The 25,629-nt window shown below is 40.1% G+C and overlaps 1 protein-coding gene across 1 annotated transcript in view; it reads left to right on the top strand.

Moving 5' to 3' along the window:
• The window catches only part of EVC (EvC ciliary complex subunit 1), a 53,204-nt gene that overhangs the window by 17,870 nt on the left and 9,705 nt on the right, over positions 1 to 25,629 (top strand). Inside the window, exons 11-16 of the mRNA XM_009635512.2 lie at positions 1,316 to 1,414; positions 11,506 to 11,718; positions 17,834 to 17,943; positions 19,235 to 19,445; positions 22,156 to 22,362; positions 23,151 to 23,295. Of these exons, the coding sequence (XP_009633807.1) occupies positions 1,316 to 1,414; positions 11,506 to 11,718; positions 17,834 to 17,943; positions 19,235 to 19,445; positions 22,156 to 22,362; positions 23,151 to 23,295 (985 nt within the window). The remainder of the gene's footprint in view (positions 1 to 1,315; positions 1,415 to 11,505; positions 11,719 to 17,833; positions 17,944 to 19,234; positions 19,446 to 22,155; positions 22,363 to 23,150; positions 23,296 to 25,629) is intronic.

Raw genomic sequence — 25,629 nt, 5'->3', positions numbered from 1 at the left:
GGAATGGGCAACTTGCACTGTTTTGTGGTTTCATAGCTAGCCCAATAGTGAACAGCTTGGTCCTGAATCCCCACCAGGAGCCCAGAGTTGTACTCATCAAATGCACTTTTCTTCTCTGCCTTTCCCCCTCCACCTCATCAAAAGGCTCGCACCACCATGGTAGAAGCCTCATCAGTAACTGACCTTTCTGCTGAATTTTAAGTGGTTGCCAATTAAGAAGGTGGATATTGTAATGAACTTTCTTCACATCAGTTTCTTCGGAACACAAGTTGAATGGTAATGATTTGGTTGCTGCAGCTCTGATGTTATTTATATGACAATGACCTAGATAGTAAAGATTAGAGTCCCTGTATCATTCTGTCTCCTTCATTTCTGTTTCCACTGGAAAAGGAGCATTTTAATTTTGTTTTTTACTGTCAGAGAATACAGGAATGATCAAGTGAAGCACACAAGCCAGGAAGTGCCACTTACAGTAACCCAGTCTTGCTCAGCCCTACCTGCAGTGGACATACAGGTTACAGCAATAAACTTGTCAAATTCTGTGGTAAACTACTATTTCATGATAAGTGTGAATTTTAAAATCCACCTCTACAAGAATGACCTGTACATGAAGAGTCTATGAGCACTTTTGTGCTCTTTAGAAGAGCCCTGTTGACATGCCTAATGAAGAAAGCCATATTTACCATGGGAATGTAAGTGGGCACTTGGCAGTTTAAATCAAAATATGGAATATTTATGTGTAAGATGAGATATTCTTTTGTCTGTGAAATTCAGTCTTCCATTACAGCACATGAGCCTGCCAACACATCACAGTCCTGGCTTGAAGAAAAAAACTGCATCCCTCTTAAATCTGTGTCCAAGGACCAAATCAGGACCAAGTCATAGATTAGCCTTTTAAGCTGAGTGCCATCTGACAGTACCATGGAACGTGGTGACCAACCCCAGTGCAAAAGACCTCTACAGTGTGATACAGCTGTAACTAAGGTGTCTGATGGCTGTTCTGCACCTCATAGTGCTGGCTATGATGAAGTGATATACATAGGAAAGCAGACTGCAGATCAGATAATTTCACATGTTTTCCAGTATTAGGTACATATTATTTAACCCCAAATTGCTGAGGCTATGGACTTTCGTGCTCAAGACTGAATATTAAGGTGGTAAGGCAAGTTTCATTTCCCTCTGAGTCATGGTTCTAGATAAACACTTACTGTTGTGATGGTACGTGGGAAAGGGATCAGGGAAGGGAAGGAGAGGATCACAAGAAGCTATCAAAACCTTTTCAGCTATTTAAATATACCTGTTGTGTTTCTTTTAGGCTTACCATGAGCTATTAGAGAACCATCGGCAAGCACAGTGGGAGCTGGAGGAGGAGGATGACTGTGAGAGTACAGAGGCCGTTGCAGATCTCTATAAGGTGCCACCTGTAGTGATATGTGTCATTTACTAATACAGTACTGAAGATCCTCTAACCCCCTACATAATGTCAGGCCTTGGAGAGGATTGGGGAATTGGAGAAGAGATCATGGCAGCTCCAGGAAGCTAGGTTGGCAAACCAGGAGATAGAGACAGGACAGTCTTCCACATTAACTTGCCTTTTCCGTTATCTTCCCAACATGCTATGTTTCCTAACCTTGAATTAGTCAGAAAATGCCTATGATGCAGTCTGCCAAAATGTGCTGCCTGGATGGCTGATAAGGCTGCAATAACATTGAGAGCGTACAACTTCTGGCATTACTATCAGGAGAGAGACTTCATTTATGTAGCATCATTATCTCCTCTGCACCATGGTAGGATGATACTATTCGTAGTTAACTTCACTACATCTCCAAAAATAGTTTTCACATCTCTTTTCCTCTCAGAGAAATTGTTTTGACACTAGCTGGTTCCCTGAAATAAGTTGAGATCTTTGGTGTAAGTAATATTTTTACACTTCTTTATGTTACTGATTTGGAAAATATGTAGATGCCCCATGCTTTTGCGTCATCTTTAATTATTTTCTGTCTGCAACGAAAAAATAAAATAACATAATCTATGGGATGAAGTCCAAAACTGTAGCCAGCAGTGACCTTTAATTAGGCTGGAACTAATCTCTTTCAGCTCAACAGGATCCTTGTCATGATTAATTATGACCAGATCAGGGTGTTATGGAAACTTGTAGTCCCTTTCACGTTAGGATAAAATACTCACACAATCTTAATTAGCGCTAGTCCACATGCACTTTTTGAAATTCAATTGATAAAAAAAATAAAGCCACTGTATTTAGAACAAATAGTTTTGCCATGGTTTTATGTAATAGTGCAAGCAACAGGATATTTGAGAAGAACTACTGCTTTGGAGAAAGGAAAAGTTTGCTTGGAGGGCTATGCCAGTGAATCAGAGTAGATTAATTGTACAATGCTATTAAGACAAGTCAACATGTCTGCTGATATTACTGTGCACAGTCCGTTCTCCAGAGTTACTAACTTCTCCACCCCCTTCCTCAATTCACATGAAGTCTCTGGAGACCAAACATTTTTTTTTTCAACCCTGCACAGTTCCACCTCATTTGTGAAATCATATTTCTTTCCTTTATTGTGCACTCTGCTTTAGCAACACTAAGATCAGACTGAAAATCCTATTTCTTTCAGCACTGTTAGCTAAGTTTTCTTTTCCATTAAAGAAAAATTGGTTTAGGTGAATTAAGTGATTCTAGAATTGCCAAGTTGCCAGGAGAGCTGCGCAAACTTGAACTCTGCCAATTCACCCAGCTCTAAGCCATTATATTCCATATTACAGCTGCTCTCTTATTCCTAGACCCAAACAAACACTGCCAGACATGAAAAACTGCAAGTACTGTGATCCAACTGGCATCTATTGAATGAGGGTCCACAAATCTTAATTTACACTTTTTTTCTATAATAAAACATTTTTATTGTGACGTTTAACATAATGAATAACTGCACTTTCTCCCCTTAACCCTAAATACAGATACTACAGACTGGTTTAGGAGAGTAGACTGCTTCTGGATATACCTTGTAAGCAGCATAAGCTAGAAAGAAGAGAAAATACAAATGAGCATAGCCCCACTGTAGGTAAATGAAGCTGTTCTGATTTCTACAGCTCAGTAGGAAGTGAAGTAGTTACATTTTGTCCATTACCTGGCCATAAAAGCAAAAGTAGATTTGCCATTAAGGGAAGGAGTTGCATCTCACAACCACAGCGCTTTTCCTTCTCTCCCTACTCCACCACACTTTCAGAGCAGAAGTGCACCTTGGACAAGCAGAAGCCTTTCCCTGAGCAGCAGGGCTTCACCCCTTCACTTAGTTTCTCTGAGTTTCTGTTGGGTAGAAGCTACTGCTACCAATGGGGAAGGCAGGATACCCAAGGGAAGGTGACAGGCATGTGAGATACTCCGCAGTACAGTGCTGTGACTGCGGCTCAGGTAGACCTAAGCAAGCAAACATTAGACTAAACAGCTGGGTACCAGCAACCCTCAGATGGCAATAGTCAGCACTGTGCCACAAGACCCACGTCCCAATTGAGTTTGAACCAGCTAGTTTGTAGAACCAGCTAGTTTGGGCACATATGCAAACACTGCAAAGCTCTGTGTTAGCATTCCAGGAGGTCTGTACTCCCTGAAGCTTAACTGATAAGTAATCTGCCTTGTACTCATTTGGAAGGTTTGGACTCTGCTGTTTCTGACCTGCCATGAGCAATGAAAAGGTAATATTAAAGATTTGGTTACACATTCTGTTGTTCACTTAATCTCCATATTTCTATAACTGTGAGCATGTGTTACTAAGTAAGTTCGAAGGCAAGAAAAGAACTCTTCCCAGTATGGAGTTCTGTTCTGTTCCTTTTTCATCATTCCAGTAGAAACTGAAGCCTAGCAATATTACTGAAAAAAATGAGTGAAACTCTCTGAAATCACCCTGGCATGTTCCACAGATATTTAGATCAATATTCCTCAGCCTGTGGTCCACAAGAGATGTGAAGATAGACTGGAAGACAATTTTAAAAAGATGCATTTATACATTTGTAAACACAGAGTGGAAAGAACTAGAAGCAATTAAGAGTTCAGCCCAGTTTTTATTTTGTTGCAAATGAAAATTAGCCTTGCAAAACTGCACAAAGTAGTTAACACAGAAGTTGAATAGCTGTTGGATTTAAGGGAGATAAAACTGAGATGTCTTACTAGAACATAATTAGCTAAATCCAAGAGGAGGCAAAATGTTATCTAAATCATAATTTCTCCATAACCAAGACTTAGCAGTAGCATCTGATATGCCCCCTCTACCGAGTAGCTCATACTCTCTACTGACCCAGGATTAAAGAAATACCATCTATTTCTTCTGGGCTGAACACTCTAATACTGTGCAGTGCTCACAGGAATTAGGGTTCCAGACAAGTACCTGCTTGTGTACCCATTGCCATCTTGACTTTGATTGGAAACCCCCAGAACTGGAATGAATCACACCACACTTTTCAGATTAAGGTCAGCAGAAGCCAAACCATGGTGAGGTTTTTCTTCCACATCCAAGCCATCCATTTTCTTAAGTTGCTTTCGTGGTCCTTGGGGCATCATCAGTATTGCAATTTATCAGATAAACACTAACATCCTAATAAAGAACAGCCATGTTGGTTCAGACAAATGACCATGTGGAGTAATATCCAATATACAGTAACAGCACCAGTGCTAGAGAGATGCATAATACCCAGTTAGATAGAGTTAGGTCCTGTCTCAGGTGTACCTTCAGCTAAGAGCAGTTACCAGCAGCTCTCAAAGCAGCTCTCTTAGAGCATGCAGGTGCCTTGATCCTATATCAACTTTCTAAACCATCCACCCCCATTTAAGTACTGTATCAAAACTTGGATTGTAGATGACAAACCAGAATAAATCCTCAAGGACAAGCCAGCATAAAGTTCCCAAGGGTTGCACTCTGAAAAATTCACTCAGTCAAGCACAGAAGCCCGAGTGCCCAGCTATCACACTAGGTTCATGGTCCTTAGCTGCTGTATTTGAAGGCCATTCCACTTTTTTTTTTCAAGGGAAAAGCACCTGGCAAAGTCTTATATGTGATAAAGGCTTGTATGTGATAAACAGGTTAGGCCATCCGTTCCTCCTTCAGTTGTGCACTAGAATGACTTGACTTATTTCAGCAGTTACCTTGGTTTGTCCTAGTATAAGCAAGCAGGGAAACAAGCCTGACAGACTTAGTTTCATAAGTAGAAAGATAAGCTAAATGCAAGAGGTGACATTAAAATACAGAGAAAAGGTCACCGTGTGATCAAATAGGGAACCAATGAATATCCTGGGGACAGAAAGAAAGATGCCACTTACCTGTAAGTGCCACTCACTTGTGGGAGAAGATCGTTACCTTCTTCTCACAGTGTTCTTCTAAACCCTTCTGAAATTTCTATGCCTTTATTTTTTTGTTTTTTTTCTTCTTTAAACAGCTTGTGAGTTCACCAAGAGAAGATTTGTATAACCCTCTAGCACCACTGTAGCCTGTAGTGCTACAGTACATCAAAGAATTATCCAAATTGGTGAATAAATATGTAAAAATGCAATGATCTGGAAGCTGACTGTGTTTGCATAGATTAATTGAGTAGGTTGGGTTTGTGTACACATGAATAAATCAATTAAAATGATTTAACCAAGGTCAGTGGAATCTGTTGATGCCTGAAGTGAATGAATGAATTATGTTTGGAGGATAGCGTAGGACTTTTCAACCATACTAGTGGATTAAAATAGTGTGCTGTAGGTGAATAGTCTGTGTCTAGACATAGGCTCCATAACTAATTTTTGAAGTGCAAGTTGAGGAATGGGGAAAAGTGATTTTGGTTATCACAGTATATCATAACTGAAGGAGGAATTGTGTCAGAGGTAATTGAATGGCTCAGCCTAATATTTTCATAAACATAGTCTGCAGTTATCCCGTACACAAGGGATATTGTGCTGCAGTAATAGTTTTGTTTTGGCTTGGCTAGCTTTTCAGCTGCAAAGTTTTTACCGTAATTTTCTATTACATGGCAGCAAAAGCACACCCCCCCCAGTACATCCTGTTCTATTTCTTGCTTTTCGTGATCTCTTGAAAAGATTAATGGCTAGCTCCTTGCAAGTCTGTCTCAAGTTTAGCGTATCAGATGTTCACCAACCCTTAAGCTTTTCTTTCTCCTTTTTCTTTTGTGAACTACCTACTTATTTCAGTAATTTTATTATTAAGAAAACACATGCAGATTGCACAAAGGAAATCAATTAACAGCTGGGAATGACATAGTCTGTGGTAAGATAATTATTTTTCCTCAGCCTTAACATCAAAACCATAAAACCACACAATTTACTGTCATTTATAATTCCCCTTTGCTGATAGCAGTTCAACAGAATGGTATTTCATTTGACTTGACAGAACATAGAAATGCACAGGAATTTAGACTGAAAGCTATTAAGTAATGAGTATTATCAACAGGCAAGGCAATAAACATTTTATGAATGAGTAAACACAAATGTGAGGTTGAAGCAAAGTGTTTGATTTTTTTTTCCTTTGGTAATAAAAAGGGAATATTTATTTTTGTCAAAATAAAAAGTACAGATTCTCAGAGACTTACTCTTTCAGTACTTTCCCTATGTGATTTCATTAACATGAGATACAGTTAGGGATGCTTTTCACAGAGTGAACTGCATTTTTGGGTACCCAGAGTTAGCTTCTTTTCAAGGTGAATCACCCACACCTTGTCTCAGATGGAAATCCATATCAAGAGACTTCCACCTCAAATGCTGACTTTTGAAAATTTTGCTGTGGCTTACCCCAAAAAAGCTGAAAGACAGCATGATCTAATAGATGAAATTTGTGAACTCTTACCATGCAAGCTCAGTCTAGTTCTGGGTTTGGGCACTGATTAAATTTGATCTGTTCATTTGAGTCAAAGCTGATACAAGATGCCTGGTATGGATAGCCTTCATTCTGAAGTTTGCATAAGAAAATGTATTTTATATGGATTCACAGTTTGTTAATAGTTAGATCGAGTAAAGGACATAACCTTATCTTCAGAGGCACATTTCTAAAAAGGGACTACAGAAAGAGAAGATTGAAACTGCCTCCTGAATAAATCAAGGACCAGTGACAGGGCAAGGCTGGAATTCCAATGAACCTCCATTTTAAATGCACAGAAATCAAACTTTTTTTTTTTTATTAGCTTGTGCTAAGGATTACTTCAATGTCATTGTGTTCTATTAATGTTAGGGTGCTTAAAAGCAGGGTAATGTTTTCATTCTCCCAATTAGCCTTGCAGAATTCTTCATGTAGAAGTGAGGAAGAAGTACACACAATCAGCTTTTCCCCACTGAGCGTGAGTTTACAGTATCAAGTATCTTCTAGTGGCCAGTGGTCTCCAAGAACGCTTGGAGTATTTATGAGTTGTATGATCTGAGTATTGAATCTCTGTCCTTAGTAAGATACAATATGCGTTGGGAGATTAATCTCTTACCTCCTAAATAAGTGTCATAGCCATTGAGCTTCTGGAGATACATGAAAGAGTTTTCTACAGCTTTGACCAGAAATTTTAATTATTTTAATGAAATGCTGTTGTAACACAAGTTAACAAATAGCTGTGTAGTTGCCTCTTGGAGATAATATATACTAGTCAGTGGCTGGCATGTAAAATACAGTACAACCAGCCTTTCTAAATACATTTCCCTGCTTCATAATTTCATTATTCACTTTATTCTCCTCTGCATGTAGGAACCTTTTAATCATTTGGGTTTGAGGGAGAGCATTAATATTGTTCTTTGGTTTTGTAGTGAAATCTGATAAGCTGTGTATTTCCCTTGGTTTTTGACAAAATTATATATTTATTGCCTTGTTTGAAATTCAGATGCACTCAGCATTTTAATCTGAGCCCATTTTATTTCTGCATATACCCTGTGGTATTTCTTTATGCTTGATGAATTTCTCTTGAGATTTTTTGAAGAGCTTTGAGATTGACTGCCAGGTACTACAAACAGGTTCATTCAACACTGCAATCAGCTATTCTATTAAGGGAATCAATTTGAATAAATTTCATTAAGTGAAAGTTCTAAAAACAAGATATGGCATATCAGGAAGCTTGTAAGAACTATTTTGTAGGGGTTCTAGTCCAAAAATAAGATCCTGGAAGCAGTAGGATTTCTTAATGGTTTTCTTTTTTTTTTTTCTGTGGAAAATAAGCTTTATAATAGGTAGCGTGCTGTCCCTGTTCACAGACAGACTTCATTGCAGTCCTCATTCTTTAGAGTACAAGTAGTTCTGAACTATTTTTTAGCTTGAGTCGCTTTGGTAGAATTCAATCACATTTGCAATCTTTCCTAAATATAGAATTATCATTTCCCCTACCAAATTTTAAGGCCATTCCATTGTATTTTTTCAAGTGCTGGATTAAACAGTGTGGCCATCATATTGTACCTGTGGTACGTCCTCTGGGTAGAGCGTGATGTCGTGTTAGGGTCTGGGTTGCAAGGGCTGCTTGGGCTCTATGTGTTCAGATTAAAGAAGCCAGTGGCCGGTGGCTCCCTGAACACTGAAAAGAAGTATTTTGGTAAGTCATCACTGACAGTGGTTTATTTTGTGATCCTGGACCACAGATGAGACCAGTAAGTGCAGGATTTGTGAGGAGAAATTCTAACAGAACTTAAAGGGAAAGTGTTCAGTCCTGTTAAAAATCACCAGAAGTCTATTCACAGAATCACAGAATCATTTAGGTTGGAAAAGACCTTTAAGATCATCAAGCCCAACTGTTAACCTAATACTGCCATCCCACCACTTGGTCTTTAAACAAGATGGCATGAAGGCAAGTAACAAAATACCTCCTTTATGTTCTGTGCAGAAGAAGCCCTAGTAAATAATAATACAGAGCTGTCAGCATGGCAGGGAAATGCTGTCAGTTCTGCAGCAAAACGTGTTGCAAAGTGATTTAGCTGCCACTGTTTGTTTGAGAATAGAGTTCCTTAACGCCCTGCCTGAGATCTTTTGCGATTGCAGTAGAAATACCACAGGCTCCTCGAGACTGCTTCTGAACTATTTCAGACCCAAGAGCAAGTCTTGTATCCCTTGAACACCCAGAAAAGGCAGGAGAATGAACTTGACCTGAAAGGCTAGTAAAGCTCAGAGAAGAGATGGTTTACAGAGATAGAGTGATAGTTCTTGAAACGTTGTATGGGATATGGAGATCAGAAACACAGGATCTTTGAGCTTATGTTAAATCCCAGAATTTGGAGACCTGAATTTTGAAATAAATAGCAGCAGAAGAGAGAATTCAAACAAACGATTTTGCATTAGTGTTGGCAAGCTAAGCCAGGCCCACAACTACACAGGTGATTAAGATGGTATAAATCCTGCCTCTTCTTGTAACGGGAACTGGTAACTCTGATAATCTAGGGGAGATCCACCCTTCAGCATAGGGTGCGCCTGTGTAGCAAATGTTACCCTAACGATACTGTCACGCCCAGGTTGTGAGCAGTCACTAGAAATGGGAGAAGCGTTACCAGAAATGAGGTATCCAATTGTTGTGTCTTTGGCTACTGATTCTTATACTTCTCCCAGCACCCAGTTTCAGAAACCTGTAGCCCAATTTACAAGAATTCAGAACACTGAGATTAAACAAAACCAGTGGGCACTGGATTCTGAAAATCCCGCATGCTTTAAACAGGGAAGAGTGGAAAAAATCAAGACAGCTTATCTCAAAGATGTAGTGAACACTTTTGGTAGTGTTGTGCCTCAGTTTAATCCATAAGAAGAGGTTACTGCGGGGAGCTCTTAAGATAAGCTATTTATTGTTTGTGAAACAGCTCATTAATACGGTGATTAGCATCCTAGAGGGATCCCAGGAGGAAAATAATAACTTAGTATTCAGTGCATAGTTTGGATATTTTACAATAAATGAGAAATACAAAATAAAGATTTTTGAGAAATCTATCCATTCAGTGGGTGTTGATAAACCTAAACGTGGAACAGATAAAGGTCCTGTGGAAACAGTACATGGACCCCAAAATTATCATTATGGGGGCACAGAACTGGATTTCACATGCAACCTAAGTTCTGGACATTCTTTATTTCTGAATTCTTGACTTTTCAATTTAACATCCTCTTTTGTTTTGGGTTTTTTGTCTTATTTTCTTTTTTGTGATACCACACTTAGCAGCTGGAATGGGTTCTTAGGCAATAGTACATTACACCAGTGTGTCTCCCAGAAAAAGACAAGTCCACTAGAATTTTTCATGTCTATGAGCTGCAGACAAATGGTTTTGACATTTAGATAAGTATCTGTGTTTCTATTGAGAAGTTCTAGATTTTGATCACTTAAGAGATTGTAATTAAACCTATATTTAAAAGAAGGCAACAGCTAGAAGACTTATTTTTGCAACAGGAATGCTGGAAAGAGTTTTAAAAATAATAGCTGTATTTTAAGGAAAAGAAAGAATATAAGTGTTTTCAAGAGGGCTAACACTGATTTACAATGAAAGCAAACCCAAGTAGGCAATAAAGCTTTTTGGACTGGTAAGATCATGTGGAACCCACATGAAAATAGCTCTTCATATCGCTGGAGTGCTGCAGTGTCCATGTGACACTTCCAATGTGTCTTTGTTTTCTCTCTTCTACCGGGGAAAGCTACCTGCCCTCACGCCTTCTCCTCAGGGATTATCTCAAACTGTAGCAAGTTTGCAAACACAGCTCGTATCATCACTGTGTATTTGACAGTGACATTATGTGTTTTGAACAGCTTGGATGCCATCTGACTAAATCACCCGAACTCTTCTTGTGAGTGAAACAGCCTCAGCAATTGAAAACCGCTCATATGGGACTAGTTTTAATAAAACCACCAGAAGGTGTTTGTTTTCCTAGGCTTGTGCATCAGAAGGAATTTAAATAATTCTCTCTTTCCAGAAGGCATTGAGGATGTTGTATTTTGGAGCACCAACTATGAACATGACTAGTGTCAGTTTTGTCTAACTAAATGCCATACCATCTCTCTTAACTCTTCCTTCTTTCTTGCCTTCAGTCATTTCTTATGGGAAATATGAAATTGCACATACGAAATATGAAAATTCATATTTCACCTTCGAAATGTGCCTATGAGGTGGTGTACTACACCAGATTGTTTCCACAGCAGCTTTCAAAATAAGTGTTTTTATAACACGTCGCCATAGCCAGTAGAACAAGATATTCTTTGTGCAGTAGTTGCATGTGGGCAACAGTTAGTTGGAATTCAAGGTCTCGTGCTCATGCCGCTATTGCATTTTAAATACCCTTGTGTGCCTTGAACCAAAACATTTCGCTTGTTCCATCTGCAAAACCCGGTCTTTTTAACTCGGCATTACTGGCATTAGATTTTAGCTTTAGGGGGTCGGTGGTTCGGTCACTGGCCCAGTATCTTCACTGGGACATGGTTTCCTCACTGGCATCATGGAGACATGCAGTAGAACAGTTCCAGAGGGCCAGGGGGTTCACTGTCTCACCTATCTCTCTCTGTCCCTCTTTGTCCCTCTATTAGGAGCTGTACTCTAAAGCTTCCCATGCTTTAGCAGAGTTGGTAACGGAGCTGTTTCTTCAGACCCTGCCTGTTGTGACCGGCCTCTCTGTAAGAGAATGTGAGCTTCTGAAAGAGGAATGGCAGGAGAATTTGGTCCCTCGGCTGGAGAAATGGGAAACCCACCGCCAGAGACGCTGGAAGCTTTTCCAGGAACAACTATTGCAAGAAAAAAAAGTAAGACAGACCCGTATTACATTCTGGGACCCCAGGCTCTAAAAACAGGGATATGGGGAAAAAACCCACCCCAAGCTATTTAACTGTGGGGAGTATTTTGTCTATAAATATACAGCCTAGGTCCAGATACGGGATGAGACTCGGGATGAGGAATTTGACCTGCAGTATGGAGTGAATATATATGCTATGCATGTAGACTTGCATAGAGGAGTCAGAAAGTAATTACTGAACATCTGTCCACAGTGTTTGACAGCTTTGTCAGCACATAAACATTTTTTGGCAAGGCTGCTGTCTGACGTCCTCAATTCTTGAGCATCTACAAAAACTTCATCTGGTCTGTTTGGAGAGTGTACATATGAGTACAGTTTACAGGAAAGGAGGCCTTACAATGATAAATCTTCCTTAATTATTTTATGTACTAATATTATAATAATTAGAAACATATGATACACACTTTATAAAAAACTGATTCTTTACTCTGAGAAGGTGAACAAACGCACATCCAGCTTTCCCACTCTGTTTGTGCCCAGCGTGGGGGGCATTGACACCAGAGGAGACAAGCACCAACAGTAAATGCAGAGGCAGGTATCTTCAGCATTAGGCTGGAACTCAAATATACCTTCAACTTACTCCTGCAATGCTATGTCTCTATTAACACTTTGAAGACTAACAGAGCTTAGTCAAAGACAGGCCTTCTCTGTATACAAAGGTGTGCCCCTTCCCAAATGTCAAGTGTGTGCTGCAGCATATAGAGTAATTGGAGCTTCTTAAATAAAAGGTTGGCACTTTAACACTGGCAAAATCATACTTTTCCATAGCCTCATTCTCCAAAGTGCCTGGACAATGCAGTACATGGTTAACAAGGTACTCAATGAGTCCCTGATTATTACAGACAGCTGTAAGTTTTTTAACTTCTCCACCCACTCGTATTTAGGGTTCTTCAATAAAACCCTGTGATTCAGGAAACTGTGGGCTTCCTACTAAATCTGGCTAAATCCTACTAAATTGAAGCTTACACTTCGAGGTTGCTGTTCATTTTCACATTCACCAAGGGTTCACAAATTGCCTGCCCTTGTACATGAATGACCTGAGCAGCCTGGACTAGGTTCACTAAAGCATGTCTCGTAGTGCATGGAGACCAAAGCACCATGGTGGTTTCTGCTGTCATTAAAAACCACAGTCAGAGAAGGAAGAGGTTCTGGTGTGCAACTTATGATTAGTCTCAGAAGTCAGAGTGCATATTATAGGGCACCTCTGTTCTGGTCCTTCCACTGTCCCGTTGAATCTCAGCCTTTGTTCAAGGCCAGAGATGTTGTTCAAGGGCTAGGAGCCTCTCCAGAAAGGGGAAGGTCTCAAATCTAAAGTTTTGTTCCAAAAATTCTGTTTATGCATTCCTCTGTTACAATCATTGAGCACAGTATTGACTGGAGAAACCACACCCTGGGATTTTTTCTCAAGGGATTAAAAGGATTAGTTCATCTCCAGCACCCAGTGCTTTGGGCAGCACTGTATGGTGGATTCATTGTATGTGAATTCAGAGGTTCCAGTCATGGCCAAGCATAGGTTGTTTAAACTAGAAAATTGACTTTCCATCACTTTCAGTGTACCATAGCATTCATAATACAAAGCAGCTGGCTTCCTCACTGAAAAAAAAAAAAAGAATAAAGGGTTATCTTACATCGTTAATGGTAATTACTGAGCTATAGAGGAATTCATTTAGCAATGACAGAGCTCTCACATTGGTATCTGGGTCACCAGCACTGCAGTTGGGCCTTACTCAATATAAAAATTGCCTGAGCGGCAGACAGCTGTCCTAAGGACGAGTGATTCTGTGGGATAAATTGCCAGAAGAGACAAGGGTTTCTCCTAGTGGGAAAATGTGTGATTCCTCAGGACAATGTTCCTTTCAGGAGCTTAAGTAGCTGTTTTAACTTAACGCGTGTGGCTTTTTGGAAGTGGTTTGAACTAAACTGGAAAAAAGTCTGCTATATCTCCAAAGAGAGCACGCAGGGAGATAGCTATTCCACAAAAGCTAGACTGGCAGATTTGCCTGTATAAACAAGTCTGAAAAACGTCACACAACTTACTGTGTTATGTTCAGATGCATTTCTTGGCCCTTTCCTAGGATAAACACAGCAGCATGCAGATTTAAGCAATAAGCTGACACTTGCATCCTACAAAATGGAGCACTTGATTTCCTTCTTAAGAAAAGGTGAGAGATGGGACACTTGTGACAGATGATCATGTCATTTAGGAGATCCCATAGATGTTACAGTGCTGAATATGACAGAAGATCCATAAATCAGCATTCGTATTGACAGGCCTTTTAATTTATCAGGCTTTTTCCAGCGGGAGATATGTCTTTCATTTGCCTCTTGATAAACGTACTATGCTGAGTTACACAGTCACCTGCTGTACAGACTTGGGAAGTCTAACACCAGAAAGAAGGCTCCTCACCAGGGTATTTATGTGTGCTTTTTGAGGTGGCTCAAAATGACATTCTTCCCATTTACTTGAACTGCAGGGTTTGGGGTTTGGGTTTTTTTTTAGATTATCTTTCCTAGCATTTATACATATCTGGAAAATGATGTCTTTTGGGGGAGCAGAATCTCTTTTTCAATTGAAAACTAAAAATCAGTTTCGTATTTAACTTTGGCCTTACAGACTTGAGGATGTGAGTGAGGCAAATGAGAATAAATGACTAATAAAAAAAACGTGAGCATTTTCCCACATAGCCCCTACCTCATGATTTCAGTAGACGAGCTCTCCTTCCCCAGGCAGGGGTTAAGGGAGCAGACAGCTGCCACCAGGCTGAGGTACTTGCTTGGGATTCAGCGTGCATTACACCCCATCTACAGGCTGTTAGGGAGAAATTGCTTTCCTTCCATTTCCTGAGAATCTGGAATAAAAATGTCAAACTGAGAGCTGCGGAAAAAAGAGTGAGCTTACTTAGGTCTAATTTGCTGTTGTACCCGAGGTCTAACTCAAAATATTTTATGGGTTTCATTACCTACCAAAGACATATGCCTCACCTTTATTGCCAGAGAGTAATACTTAATGTTAGCAGTGCTCCAGAAGGTCCTGTAATGGACTTGTTGCCAGGAAGGAAAAGGCCGAGAAGCTTACAGGGAAAAAACGGGGCGAGGAGATTTCTGCCCACTTCCACATCGTTGCTCGACACCCAGGAAGCTAAACCAGCATCTGCATACCAGTTTTGACATGGTGTGCTTTTTATTGCTTTCTCTTAATTTTATACACATTTTTTCATGGTGATTGGAATGACTCTTCTTTTCGAGAAGCCAGACATTCGCTGGAGCTTTACTCCCACGTTTACCATGCGTTTGTCACTGGTTTTACTGGTTAAATGCAGGAACCGGAGAGCCTGAGCTCTGTTCCAGCTGCTGAGTCTGTGCAGCAGCATCATTTCTCTGCTCCATACTGGCCTGCTTCTGAGCAGAGTAAGGCCATTCCCAAGAACAGGAAGGCTTGGGGAGGCGCCCGGAGATTTGTCCCAGCGTTGGAAGGTTGGTGCAACGCAAAGCCTGACCTTTCCACCTGGCTTGATGAAACAGTTGTCTCTCTTTTGCTGGTTTTCAGCAACATGCCAGCAGCCTCAAATTAAGATTCCCAGAGGATCTTTGTTGTTGCATTTGTGCCTGCATGTGTGAGTTCTTCTAGTGTTTTGGAGGTGGGAAATACCCAGCCCTTCCAGCCCATCCCAGTGCGCCGCTGAACTGTTGCTTCCAATAAAACATAACAATATTCTGTTTTTATTCCCAGCTGATCCTTCCCTTCTTGATAATCTTCCTAAGACCCTTTTTTGAGACAAAACACTGGTTTAGTATTTAGTTAAAATCTCAGTCTTCCTTACTTATCATCCCATCTTAAATGTGTAATAATCCCCCTCCTTTCCTCTTTGTTCTCTTACGACTTACATGGCTGATGTACTTCTACTGTTCAGTTTAGTAACTGGGCGCAGGGGTATTTTCTGCTGTATTCTCAGCTTTCCATTGATCTCAGGGAGTGAAGAGACCTTTCAGAAATTTTGCATACAGCTTAGCTTAAATGCAGTCACAGTGGAAAAGGTGACTCATTCTTCTCCTTTACAGGAAAGTCTGTGCTGGCCACTACAGAGCTAGGCTATTTCTTCATAAACAGAAGTCAACAACAACTACAGTCCTCATCGTCGTTATTGTTCTGAGTGCCTTTTTGGATAGCATATACTGATAGCAGAAGAGGTGTTAAGTTTTAGTTTCTTGGCTGCAATATTATATCATTTATCACTCCAGTTGTAATTCAGAAAACATCTCCTTTATCTCGGTGATCTACATCAAATTTAATCCACAAGCTGTTTGAGAGTAAGTGTGCAGACAGGCCCTTCAAAGCAACTTCTAAGTGAATAACCAGGTCTCCAGAAATTATGGGAAGCCAAATCTGAGCCACAGCCAGTCTCTCATTGAAAATTAAAATACTTGTAGAAAGTAAAAGGTCATTTTCAGCCCTTCTGTTAACTGCTGAGAGAGACATTAAAATACACAATGTGATGGATTTACAAGGCATATGCAAAGAGGTGTGAAACACTGGGAAGCCATATCCACAGAGCTGCTAAAGGGAAATACTGATACAGTTATCACTTGAAGCCAGTATTTGCCATCTGTCATGTTGATACCTGGAGACCTGGTAGACCTTAATTTGATACCCACAGCGTGCAGTTGGAGAAGGCGCTGTGCTTGGCTGTGCTCTGTGATTTTAAGAATTGCCTGGACTCAAATTGGTTGAGGTCTGGCTACACAGGTGTGACTTGGGGCTTGTTCTGAGAGCAGCCTGGTGGGCTCCCCAGCGCTGTACAGACTTTCAGGCTGTGCTCTTCATACTCAGCTGAACGCTTTCCATCTGTCACCTGTTGCTGACCGCCTGCCCGTCCTTCCCAGGCATCCTGGGATGTGGTTTGGTGAGGTTTTCTTCATGGAGAGGGGTCACTTACATGTGTTCCTGTGTACACTACAGAGAAAGTGCTATTCAAGAAAGAAATACATTTTTATTTTAAAGCCAAAGATGATGTGGTTTCTGATGTTCTGCACTTCCTGGGGGATTTCATTCTGTGCTCACAGATAAAGCCTCTCTCTTGCACAGATCGCTGCTTCCCAAGGAAAAGGCTATTGAATCCAGTAGGAAGGCCCAGTTCTTAACACTAACAATCGTGCAATTACACATCTAATTCTTTGCTAGACATACTGATCTAGTGAAACCTTGCTGTCTGCAGTAATAGAAAATTTAGTCCCTCATATTCTGAATGAGGCTGGAACATGAAGTGAAGCTGTCAGAGGGCTGAGTATTATATTTAATTTAGGGCCCTGCATATGTCTGCAGGCAACCTGCATTTATCCAGCTGCCACTGTAGCCTAAAATACACTCTTCATCTCACAATAATAGAGTTTGGGCCTTACAACCATTTCATTTTATGGCTTATTATTCATTAAATTCTGGCAGTACGCTAAACAAAATCTTAAGTCCGTATCTCCACAAGTTTACAGTCTGATGGCAAATCCGTCAAAACATTTAAAGATTAAATTCCTTGATCTAAATATCACCCTGAAGGAGCTGTAAACTTGCAGTCCATAAACCTATCAATCTCCATTTCTAACTATTAGCACTGTGTACTATACACAAAAGTCTAATGGAAGATGATATCTTTATTTTCTTCGGTGAAAATAAAAACTACATTCTCTACTACTGAAAAATAACAAACAGAAAGCCCGCTGCAACTTGCTGATAAGAGTCGATGCAATATTTTGTGCTGTATTGTTCTTTTTCTTTTGTTCCTCTGTTGCTGAAACTGGAAAATCTGTAGGAGACACAGTTCAGGGCTGATCCAAAACGGTGCAAAGCCTCCCTTTCTTTTCACTGAGCTTTGTTTAAGACTTTGATCACTGCAACAAAAAAAATCCCTAAGTAGAGTAATTTTAACTTGGTGTGAGTTTGTTTTGTGAAAGAGGGGGATGATTGCTTGTTTTTAGCAAAAGAACATAAAATAAACCCCTGTTTTGTAATGTGGTAACTAGAATCACTGAAATCAGAATATCTTACAATTGTAATTTTTTCCCCCTGCTCTTAGGTATGGATAAAGGAATATGCTCTATCTGCTGTGATGCAAAAGCACCTGTCTGAGAAACAAGAGAAGATAATTCAAGGTGTCGTAAGCAGATTGGGATGCCTCAGTGATGAGTAAGTTTGGTTTTATCAGTAAGCAGTGGGGTGAAACTGCACTGCTGCATACACAGATAAAAACTTGTGTACGTTATGTTGTGGAAAGCAGTGTTGAGGGACTGTGAACATCTTCAGACAGAGGAGCAGTTACTCTAGTTTTTTGTATGAGTATCAAAAACAAATTAAAAACACACATAATGACTCCTGTTAAGTAGAAAAAATAAGTTTTCTGAGATTTGTCAACTGGTGTGCTTTCTGTGTATCTACTCCTATGTTTATGAGTCATTTCAAACCTTGAACCAGCCTCTCTTTGCACTCTGTATGTCACGTGCTGAATATTCTTCAAGGTAAAATGTTCAGTCCAGCACCATTTAGCTCTACCTTTGCTTTCTGGTATTACAGTGTACCTCACCATCACTTTGCATGGTAGTGACTCCTCTCTTGCATTCTCTGTCTGTATTCACCAAGGAAACTTTTAGTTTTATCTCATCTTTGTACAGCTAAACGTCTCTTTAATAGAGATACTTCTCAAAAAAACACAGTTCTGTGTTACATGCCTCATTTTGTTTAAGATATCAAATGATCAAAAGACACCATGGTCTTCACAAAGATGAACCCATTTGAAGAGTTTTCTATTTGGAATTGCACTTCTTTATTTTGGCTCTACTTTTCAGTTCAACCTTACATTTTCATGTTCTCTGACTTCTGTGTTTCCCAAGGTTCGGTATCTAGGGAGATCATGGTGCCTTACACATATGCACAAGTTAGATACAGGCACAAACAATGTCATCCTGAATGTGCACACAGATTTCACTCACCTGGTGCAGGATCAACTTCAAAATTCGCTCTCCTGTTTAAAATTCACCACAAACTTGCTTCAGCCACGTCTGTCCTGCCAGCTAACGGTAGCCTTTTCAGTGTCTCTCCAGCGTGTGCCGCCTCGTTAATCCAAGATATGCTTTCCTGCATTTTCTTGAAATAACTTTCCTTGAGTTCAGATTACATTCTCTTTTCATCTTATTTCAAGTCTCCTATTAAAAAAATTACTATGTAATTATAGGTGGTTATTTTTCTCTTTTCTTCCTATTTTTATTTTAATTTAATTTCAGCATGACAGAACTACAAGTCTGTCACAGCAATTCCCATTCTTTATACCGGAGCACCTTTCCAAGGCATGCTTTGTATGAGAAGATGTAACACAGAGTGAATAGTAACTCTTGTCATCTTTGAGCAATGACTTTGCTGAACACAGGTGTGTCAAATTAGCAAGCAGCTCAGCTGATTGATATTTACTGGTCCTTTTCTGCAGGTCTGTTAACTATATACTGCAAAAACACCGACTTCTGCTGTGTTCAGTGCTCATGAGGTTAACCCTCCGAAGGGTTGGAATGGCAGCCCTGGCCTGCATGAGAATGTCCAGAAAAAAGAGCTTGCTTCAGGAACTGAGAGAACAACATACCCTGCAGAAGGGATCCTCCCTCTGCCAAGATGAGGACCAGTGGCAGTTACAGAAGGCAGTGGTAGGTACAGTGTCCAGGTGGTTTTCCTCCAGAGATCTCATATGCTATGGTGTCTGGTATTAGAATTAGCTGTGGAAGATCTCAAAAAATAAAAATGTTCAAGTTCCAAATAGAAAAGAAAATTTTCTCTGTCAAAAATGTACCCACTGCTGGCATAGGAGGTCCCTGAGTGTGTCTATTTTAGTTTGGGCAGACATTTAAAATTCCCTGATACTTTATCTGCTGGCTAGCTATCTCCGATATGTGTTATCACAGCAAGCTTATTTAGCTATTTGTTTTATATGAAAATAGTAATGAAAGAAGGCATGCAAACATGTGTGAAGGACTTCTACAGAAGTTACTGCTTCAGGGTAAGATGAACTCCTATTAATTCTGCTAGGTATCGTAATTTGCACTCAAAAAGCTCTTACTTGAGTACCAGAAGAAATTCTTCCCTCCACCAGATCTAACAAGTTCTTCTATACTGTCATCATTTTTCATTGTTTTTTCTTTCTCCCCTATCCATGAGATACTCAGCATCCACTCCCCTGACATCCTTCCAAATAACCTGGCTCCTGTAGGTCAAGGAGATGGGAGAAAGTTTAAGGGATTTTTAGCTTGATGTTCCCACAGGTCACTTTCAAATATGTTTGTGACTGTTTTTTAGGGCTAATCCATTAAGTGTTGTTGGTTATTTACTTATCTGTATTGGATACTTCCCTAGAACAACACTGAATTTCAGATTTCAACCTCAGAGGACCCTCCTAGCGGGTGTCAGTGATAGCCCCTGCCCAACCCACTGCTGCTGCACATATGGGTTGAACCCATCCAACACTTTGCAGCTCCATGCTGTTGCTGTGTAATTAGCTGAGAGATAATATTTGTGTCCCTCTGATTCTGATTTGCATAATACAAACCCTGATTCCCCACTTGGAAGAGGAATAAGGAAATTCTATCCGCTGCCGTTTTTGTATTTGCTACTTCTATTGAAGTAGTTCCAAAGTGTGAAAATCTCAAAATCTCATTAACATTCAAAAGAAATAAAATAAAATACAAATGCATATAACTGCATTCCTCTTATTATGTGCTTTCCACTATTACCTCTCACTTAGCTCCCACGGGGACATTAATTGGTGCAATCACTGTGTTCCCTAACAAAAGTGAAATATCCCCAGGTATTACTGTTCCTTTGGCCTCTCTCCATTACAGCCACTTTCCAAGGCCAGCTAAAACCCATCTCACAAGGAAGTACCTAAAAATACACATATAAGATCCTTGCTGCCAAAGAAGCAGGGCCTAGCTGTGGAATTGTAAAAAGTCAGAGAGAAAAAAATGTTCTGTACAACCTCCAAAACTAGAACCAATGTATAAGAACTTAAGGAAGAGGTTAATTTACAGACACTCGACCAGAGTTTTAGACATACCATGTTGTTTGAACTAAACTTAATTTGAGCTTGTGCCAATTTTAGACTGATAGACAGAGAAATCTGTTGATTTCATACAAAATGTAAAACAACATTAAGAATCCTAGCTTGGACATGAGAACATGACATTGGGTCTCTTAAAAAATAAAAAGAGAAACAATTTAATGACATTCTGACTGTCTAAAAAAAACCATCAAAAAGTATGTCTGAGCTATAAATAAAGACATGTCAGAATAACCCAGAATTAATAGGGACATCATTATTTTCCACAGATGAATGTGGGCAGAGCAGGTTCTTTTCCTGCTTGCATTTCTTATTTCCAAGAGAGAATCAAATAGATACTATTCGATCTCCCAGAATAACTTAATGTTATTTAGTTTTAAATGAAAATATTAATATGAGGCACATCAGAACTCAGTAGAAGGCAATCTATGGAAGATGAATGCACATAAGGAAGACAGAACAGGCTGTTCTGGTGAGTGTATACTATCGTGTGCTAAAGATAATTTAGAGAAAGAGAAGTGGATTTAAACAGAAGCATAGAAAACAGTGGCAAGGATGGTCCAAAGACCTCAAGAGACCAGAACTCTTCAGCCTAAAAAAGAGGTGTTTTCTGGAATATCATAGGTTTTAAAACTGGCATAAAAGATGTGAACAGGGAACAATTTTTCACTTATTTCTAATAAAAGAAGAAGAGAGCACCAAGCAAAGCTGTTAGATGTCAGGTTGAAAATAAAGAAATGTGTGGATAAGCTGTAGAACTCACCACCACAGGGTACTGTAGATGCCAAGAGTGCGAGTGGTTTCCAAGTGCTATTAAACATGTTCATGACCCCTCCCAAGGGCTGCAAGTTGCAATACACCAACTTTTTCTCAGGTAGATCTCACAAAGTGTGCGAATATTCCAGGTGCATAACTGTATGCTTGCCTTGTTCCTGTGCACTTTATCAAGGCATCCGCAATCATCCCTTTCTAGACCCAGGATATTTGACCTAGGTTGTTCATACTTTTAATAGAAATAAGACCAAATTCAACAGTACAGAATACGAAGGTGCGCATACATCACTTGGAAATGACTGATGGGACAGGATACGGCTGTTATTGTACATATCATGTCAGAGGCAGTAGTTCTGTTGCAAAGACAGATGTGCTAAATAACTGTACATAAACTTCTGCTGGATGTTCAATTATTCTAAGTATTGAAACAGTGTTGTTCTGAATGGGTGTAGGACTTACTTTTAAAGTGAAGCTGACTAAGTTTGTCGATGTATTTAAATGGCAGTGCTATCTTTTTGTGTGATTACTAGGAGTCCCACATTCTGGAAGAGGAGGAAAAGCTTGAGGAAGAAACGCAGCAAACCCATTTAGAATTTCACCAGCAGCTAGTCACAGAAATTCAAGAAGCTCTTCAGTTTCTTCAGCAGCACATGGAGCAGGTGATGGGGCGGACACTGCTGCAGCATGCCCGAGGGGAAGCTGGAAAAAAGAGTTCAGATGATGGACAGGACTTCAAGGTATAGAAATGTTCAATAGCTGTTTTCCAAACATAATAAGTGCTACTTTGCTAAAATGGAAGGCAGTTTCATTTATGCAATACCCTATGCCTAAAGTATCAGCAGAAAACAATTACAACCTGTGTCAAACCTGAAGATACCTTGAAAAGTATTTACAAACTAACACTTATGTAGAAGTATTTTCTAGTAACTTGCTATAACAGCCAAAATCTGTTTTATTAAGCCAACCCTGGCACATAAAAAGAGTTGAGAGAATTCTTGATGACAGAGAATAACAAAAATGAGGAAGAAATGGAGATGGTTATCTATTGATGAAGGTTTTATGGTTAATTAATAGTATTTGTATATTAACAGCTTAATTAATAGATAAATAATTAAATAAAAATAAAACTTGCTTCATAGGTTAATAAAATTGTTCCAAAGTAAGTAGTTGGTTTTTCTGTATAATGGAAAGTTGTAGCAGAGCTACACGTATATTAATTTACTTTACTGGCAGTCGTGTTGGGAGGTAAAATGGTCTATAGAGATTTAACAGATTGGGGAATGACTCCTTCCCAGACAGAAGTGAGGCACATTAGAAAGATTTTACTGTAATTTTTCATGTTGAAATGTTCCATGGATGAATAGAAATAGTTTTTCAGCATCTCAGTCTGCCACATTTTTAAAGCACAAAATTCACAATTTTGTATGCAGATACAAAATTATATTGGGTCTTCAGTTTTAGACAGATCAAAACACTGCAGTTTTGGACTTAAAAAATCAATTGTGACTTGTACTGTGTAATACAGGAGAGACTGGTAGAAGCCGCTGTAGAAAGTGTGTATGGGACCAGCAACAATATCCATAGACTGGTGCAAAACTACTACCAGCAATTAGGAAAAATCACAGAGGGCTATGAAGGGAAAAAACTTCAACAATTGAAATCCATACAAGGTACGTGATATTGATGATACTCACAACTATAAGATAATTCTTGGTTTTTAACAGATGAATTAATTTTCTTATCACAGTAAAGATTGCTTTTAAAGATAACAGAAATCTGTTATTTAAAGTAAACAACAAAGCAAAATTAATGTGTAGGTCCATTTCCATCTTTGAAGGAGAAGTGGTAGAACTGTTATTATTAATAATTACTTGAATTACAGTTGTAGATGCAGGACCCTGTTACTTGAAGTTTGGTACGGACACACACAGAATGATGACTCAGTGTTGGAGATTATAGCTTAACCACGAACCCTGGGTCACCAAGCTAACATCTGAGATACTACCATAGTCACAACCACCAGCAGATGATTTTCTGGTGCTCTAAACCTCAACACAAGGCAGAAGAATTTAGAAAGCAGAGAGTTTTACAAGTATTAGGTTTTACAGCCAATATCTACCATAATCACTGTTCAACTTTGCATATTAATATGTGCAAATGAATCAATGCATCAAATATTTGGGGGGGGGGGGGCATATACAACAGGCGCCTACAAGTAGAATCTTTTCCCTAGAAGGGAGGAGATCTGGGTTTGCAATCCCTGCTCCCATGGTAGAAAATATAAACATCACTGGCATGCAGTCTGCTTCCTCTGAGGTGACTGCCCTCAGCTTTGGGGAGTAGGTTCTTGTATTCATTCCTTTTTTTGGCTCAGTGAAATGTTATTGTCTCTGAAGTTGAGGAAATGCATTAAAGGAGATACCAAAAAGCCAAGCATGCCCATCCTGGAACACTCTGTGAGGTATTGCATTGTTTCCTAGCTGTCAACTATGACCCTCTGATAGGTTGTGAAACTGCTGAAGAGGTTTATGAAGTGCTGGATCTCACATAAATACAAGCATTTTCTCCTGGAATTATTTTTAATTGCTCAGTTCCTTCAGGACAGGAGAACAAAAGCAAGCTGTGATCATTGATTTCTTTTGTAAACACTCTCCCCTCCCCGAATGAAGGCTGTTGGCATTAAATAAAGTAAGCAAGTTAGCAAAAAGGCAAAAGCATCAGAAGCTAAGTATTTGAGACACATGGGATAGATTTTTTTCCTAAAAATAGAGTTAGCAATTTTAAATAGAAAAGATTCTTTAACCACAGAACAGAGTTTTTGAAGAGGAACAGGCGTACGCGCTCAAGACTGAGATCCAGAGATGGGTTGGGAGGAATGATTTGTGAGCCCCGGTAGGAGCTAGGTATGCTCACCACTTATAAAACAGAACCAATCTGTTGTACACTGCCCTGGACCTTGAAGACTTTAATGTTGGAAGCTGAAGTGCTAGGGTTAGGCAAAATCTGCGGGGGTTTTTGACAACCTGTATTTTGACATTGGCAGCTAGCAAGGCAGTCAGTTACTTAAGTTCTCACAAAGACCTCTTTGGTCCTGATTCAGCCAACTTCAGAGTCTAAAATCCCTTTGATTTGAGTTCGTTTCAGCAGGGAATTAAAACTGAAGCCTATTCCAGAATGCAGAATTCCTAATGTCCAATCTAAACCTGCCCTGGTGCAACTTGAGGCCATTTCACCTCATCCTATCGCCCGTTACCTGGGAGAAGAGACTGACCCCCACCTCGCTACAGCCTCCTGTCAGGCAGTTGTAGAGGGTGTTAAGGTCTCCCCATAGCCTCCTCTTCTCCAGGCTGAACACCCCCAGTTCCCTGAGCCACTCCCCATCAGACTTGGGCTCCAGACCCCTCGCCAGCTTCATTGCCCTTCTCTGGACACGCTCCAGCATCTCAGTGTTCTTCTTGAACTGAGGGGCCCAAAACTGAACACAGTATTTGAGGTGCAGCCTCACCAGTGTCAAGTACAGGGGCACAATCACTTCCCTACTTCTGCTGGCCACACTAGTCCTGATACAAGCCAGGATGCCATTGGCCTTCTTGGCCACCTGGGCACAGTGCTGGCTCATGTTTAGCCAGTTGTAGACCAACACCTCCTTTTCCTCTGGACAGCTTTCCAGCCACTCTTCCCCAAGCCTGTGGCATTGAACAGGGTTTTTGTGACCGAAGTGCAGGACCCAGCACTTCGCTTTCTTGAACCGCATACAGTTGGCCTTGGCCCATCAATCCAGCCTGTCCAGGTCGCTCTGTAGAGTCTTCCTACCCTCAAGCAGACCAACGCCTCCACCCAGCTTAGTGTCATCTGCAGACGTGCTGAGGGTGCGCTCAAACCCCTCATCCAGGTAATTGATAAAGATGTTAAACAGAGCTGGACCCAATACCCTGATGTTCCCCCTGGGGAACACTGCCTGTGGCTGGCCGGCAACCGGACTTAAAACCAATAACCACAACACT

Source organism: Egretta garzetta, unplaced genomic scaffold (genome assembly GCF_000687185.1).
Source record: "Egretta garzetta isolate BGI_Z169 unplaced genomic scaffold, ASM68718v1 scaffold193, whole genome shotgun sequence".
Taxonomy (NCBI): Eukaryota; Metazoa; Chordata; class Aves; order Pelecaniformes; family Ardeidae; genus Egretta; species Egretta garzetta.
Note: the sequence above shows the minus strand (reverse complement) of the source record. Positions and strands in the feature narration are given on the sequence as shown.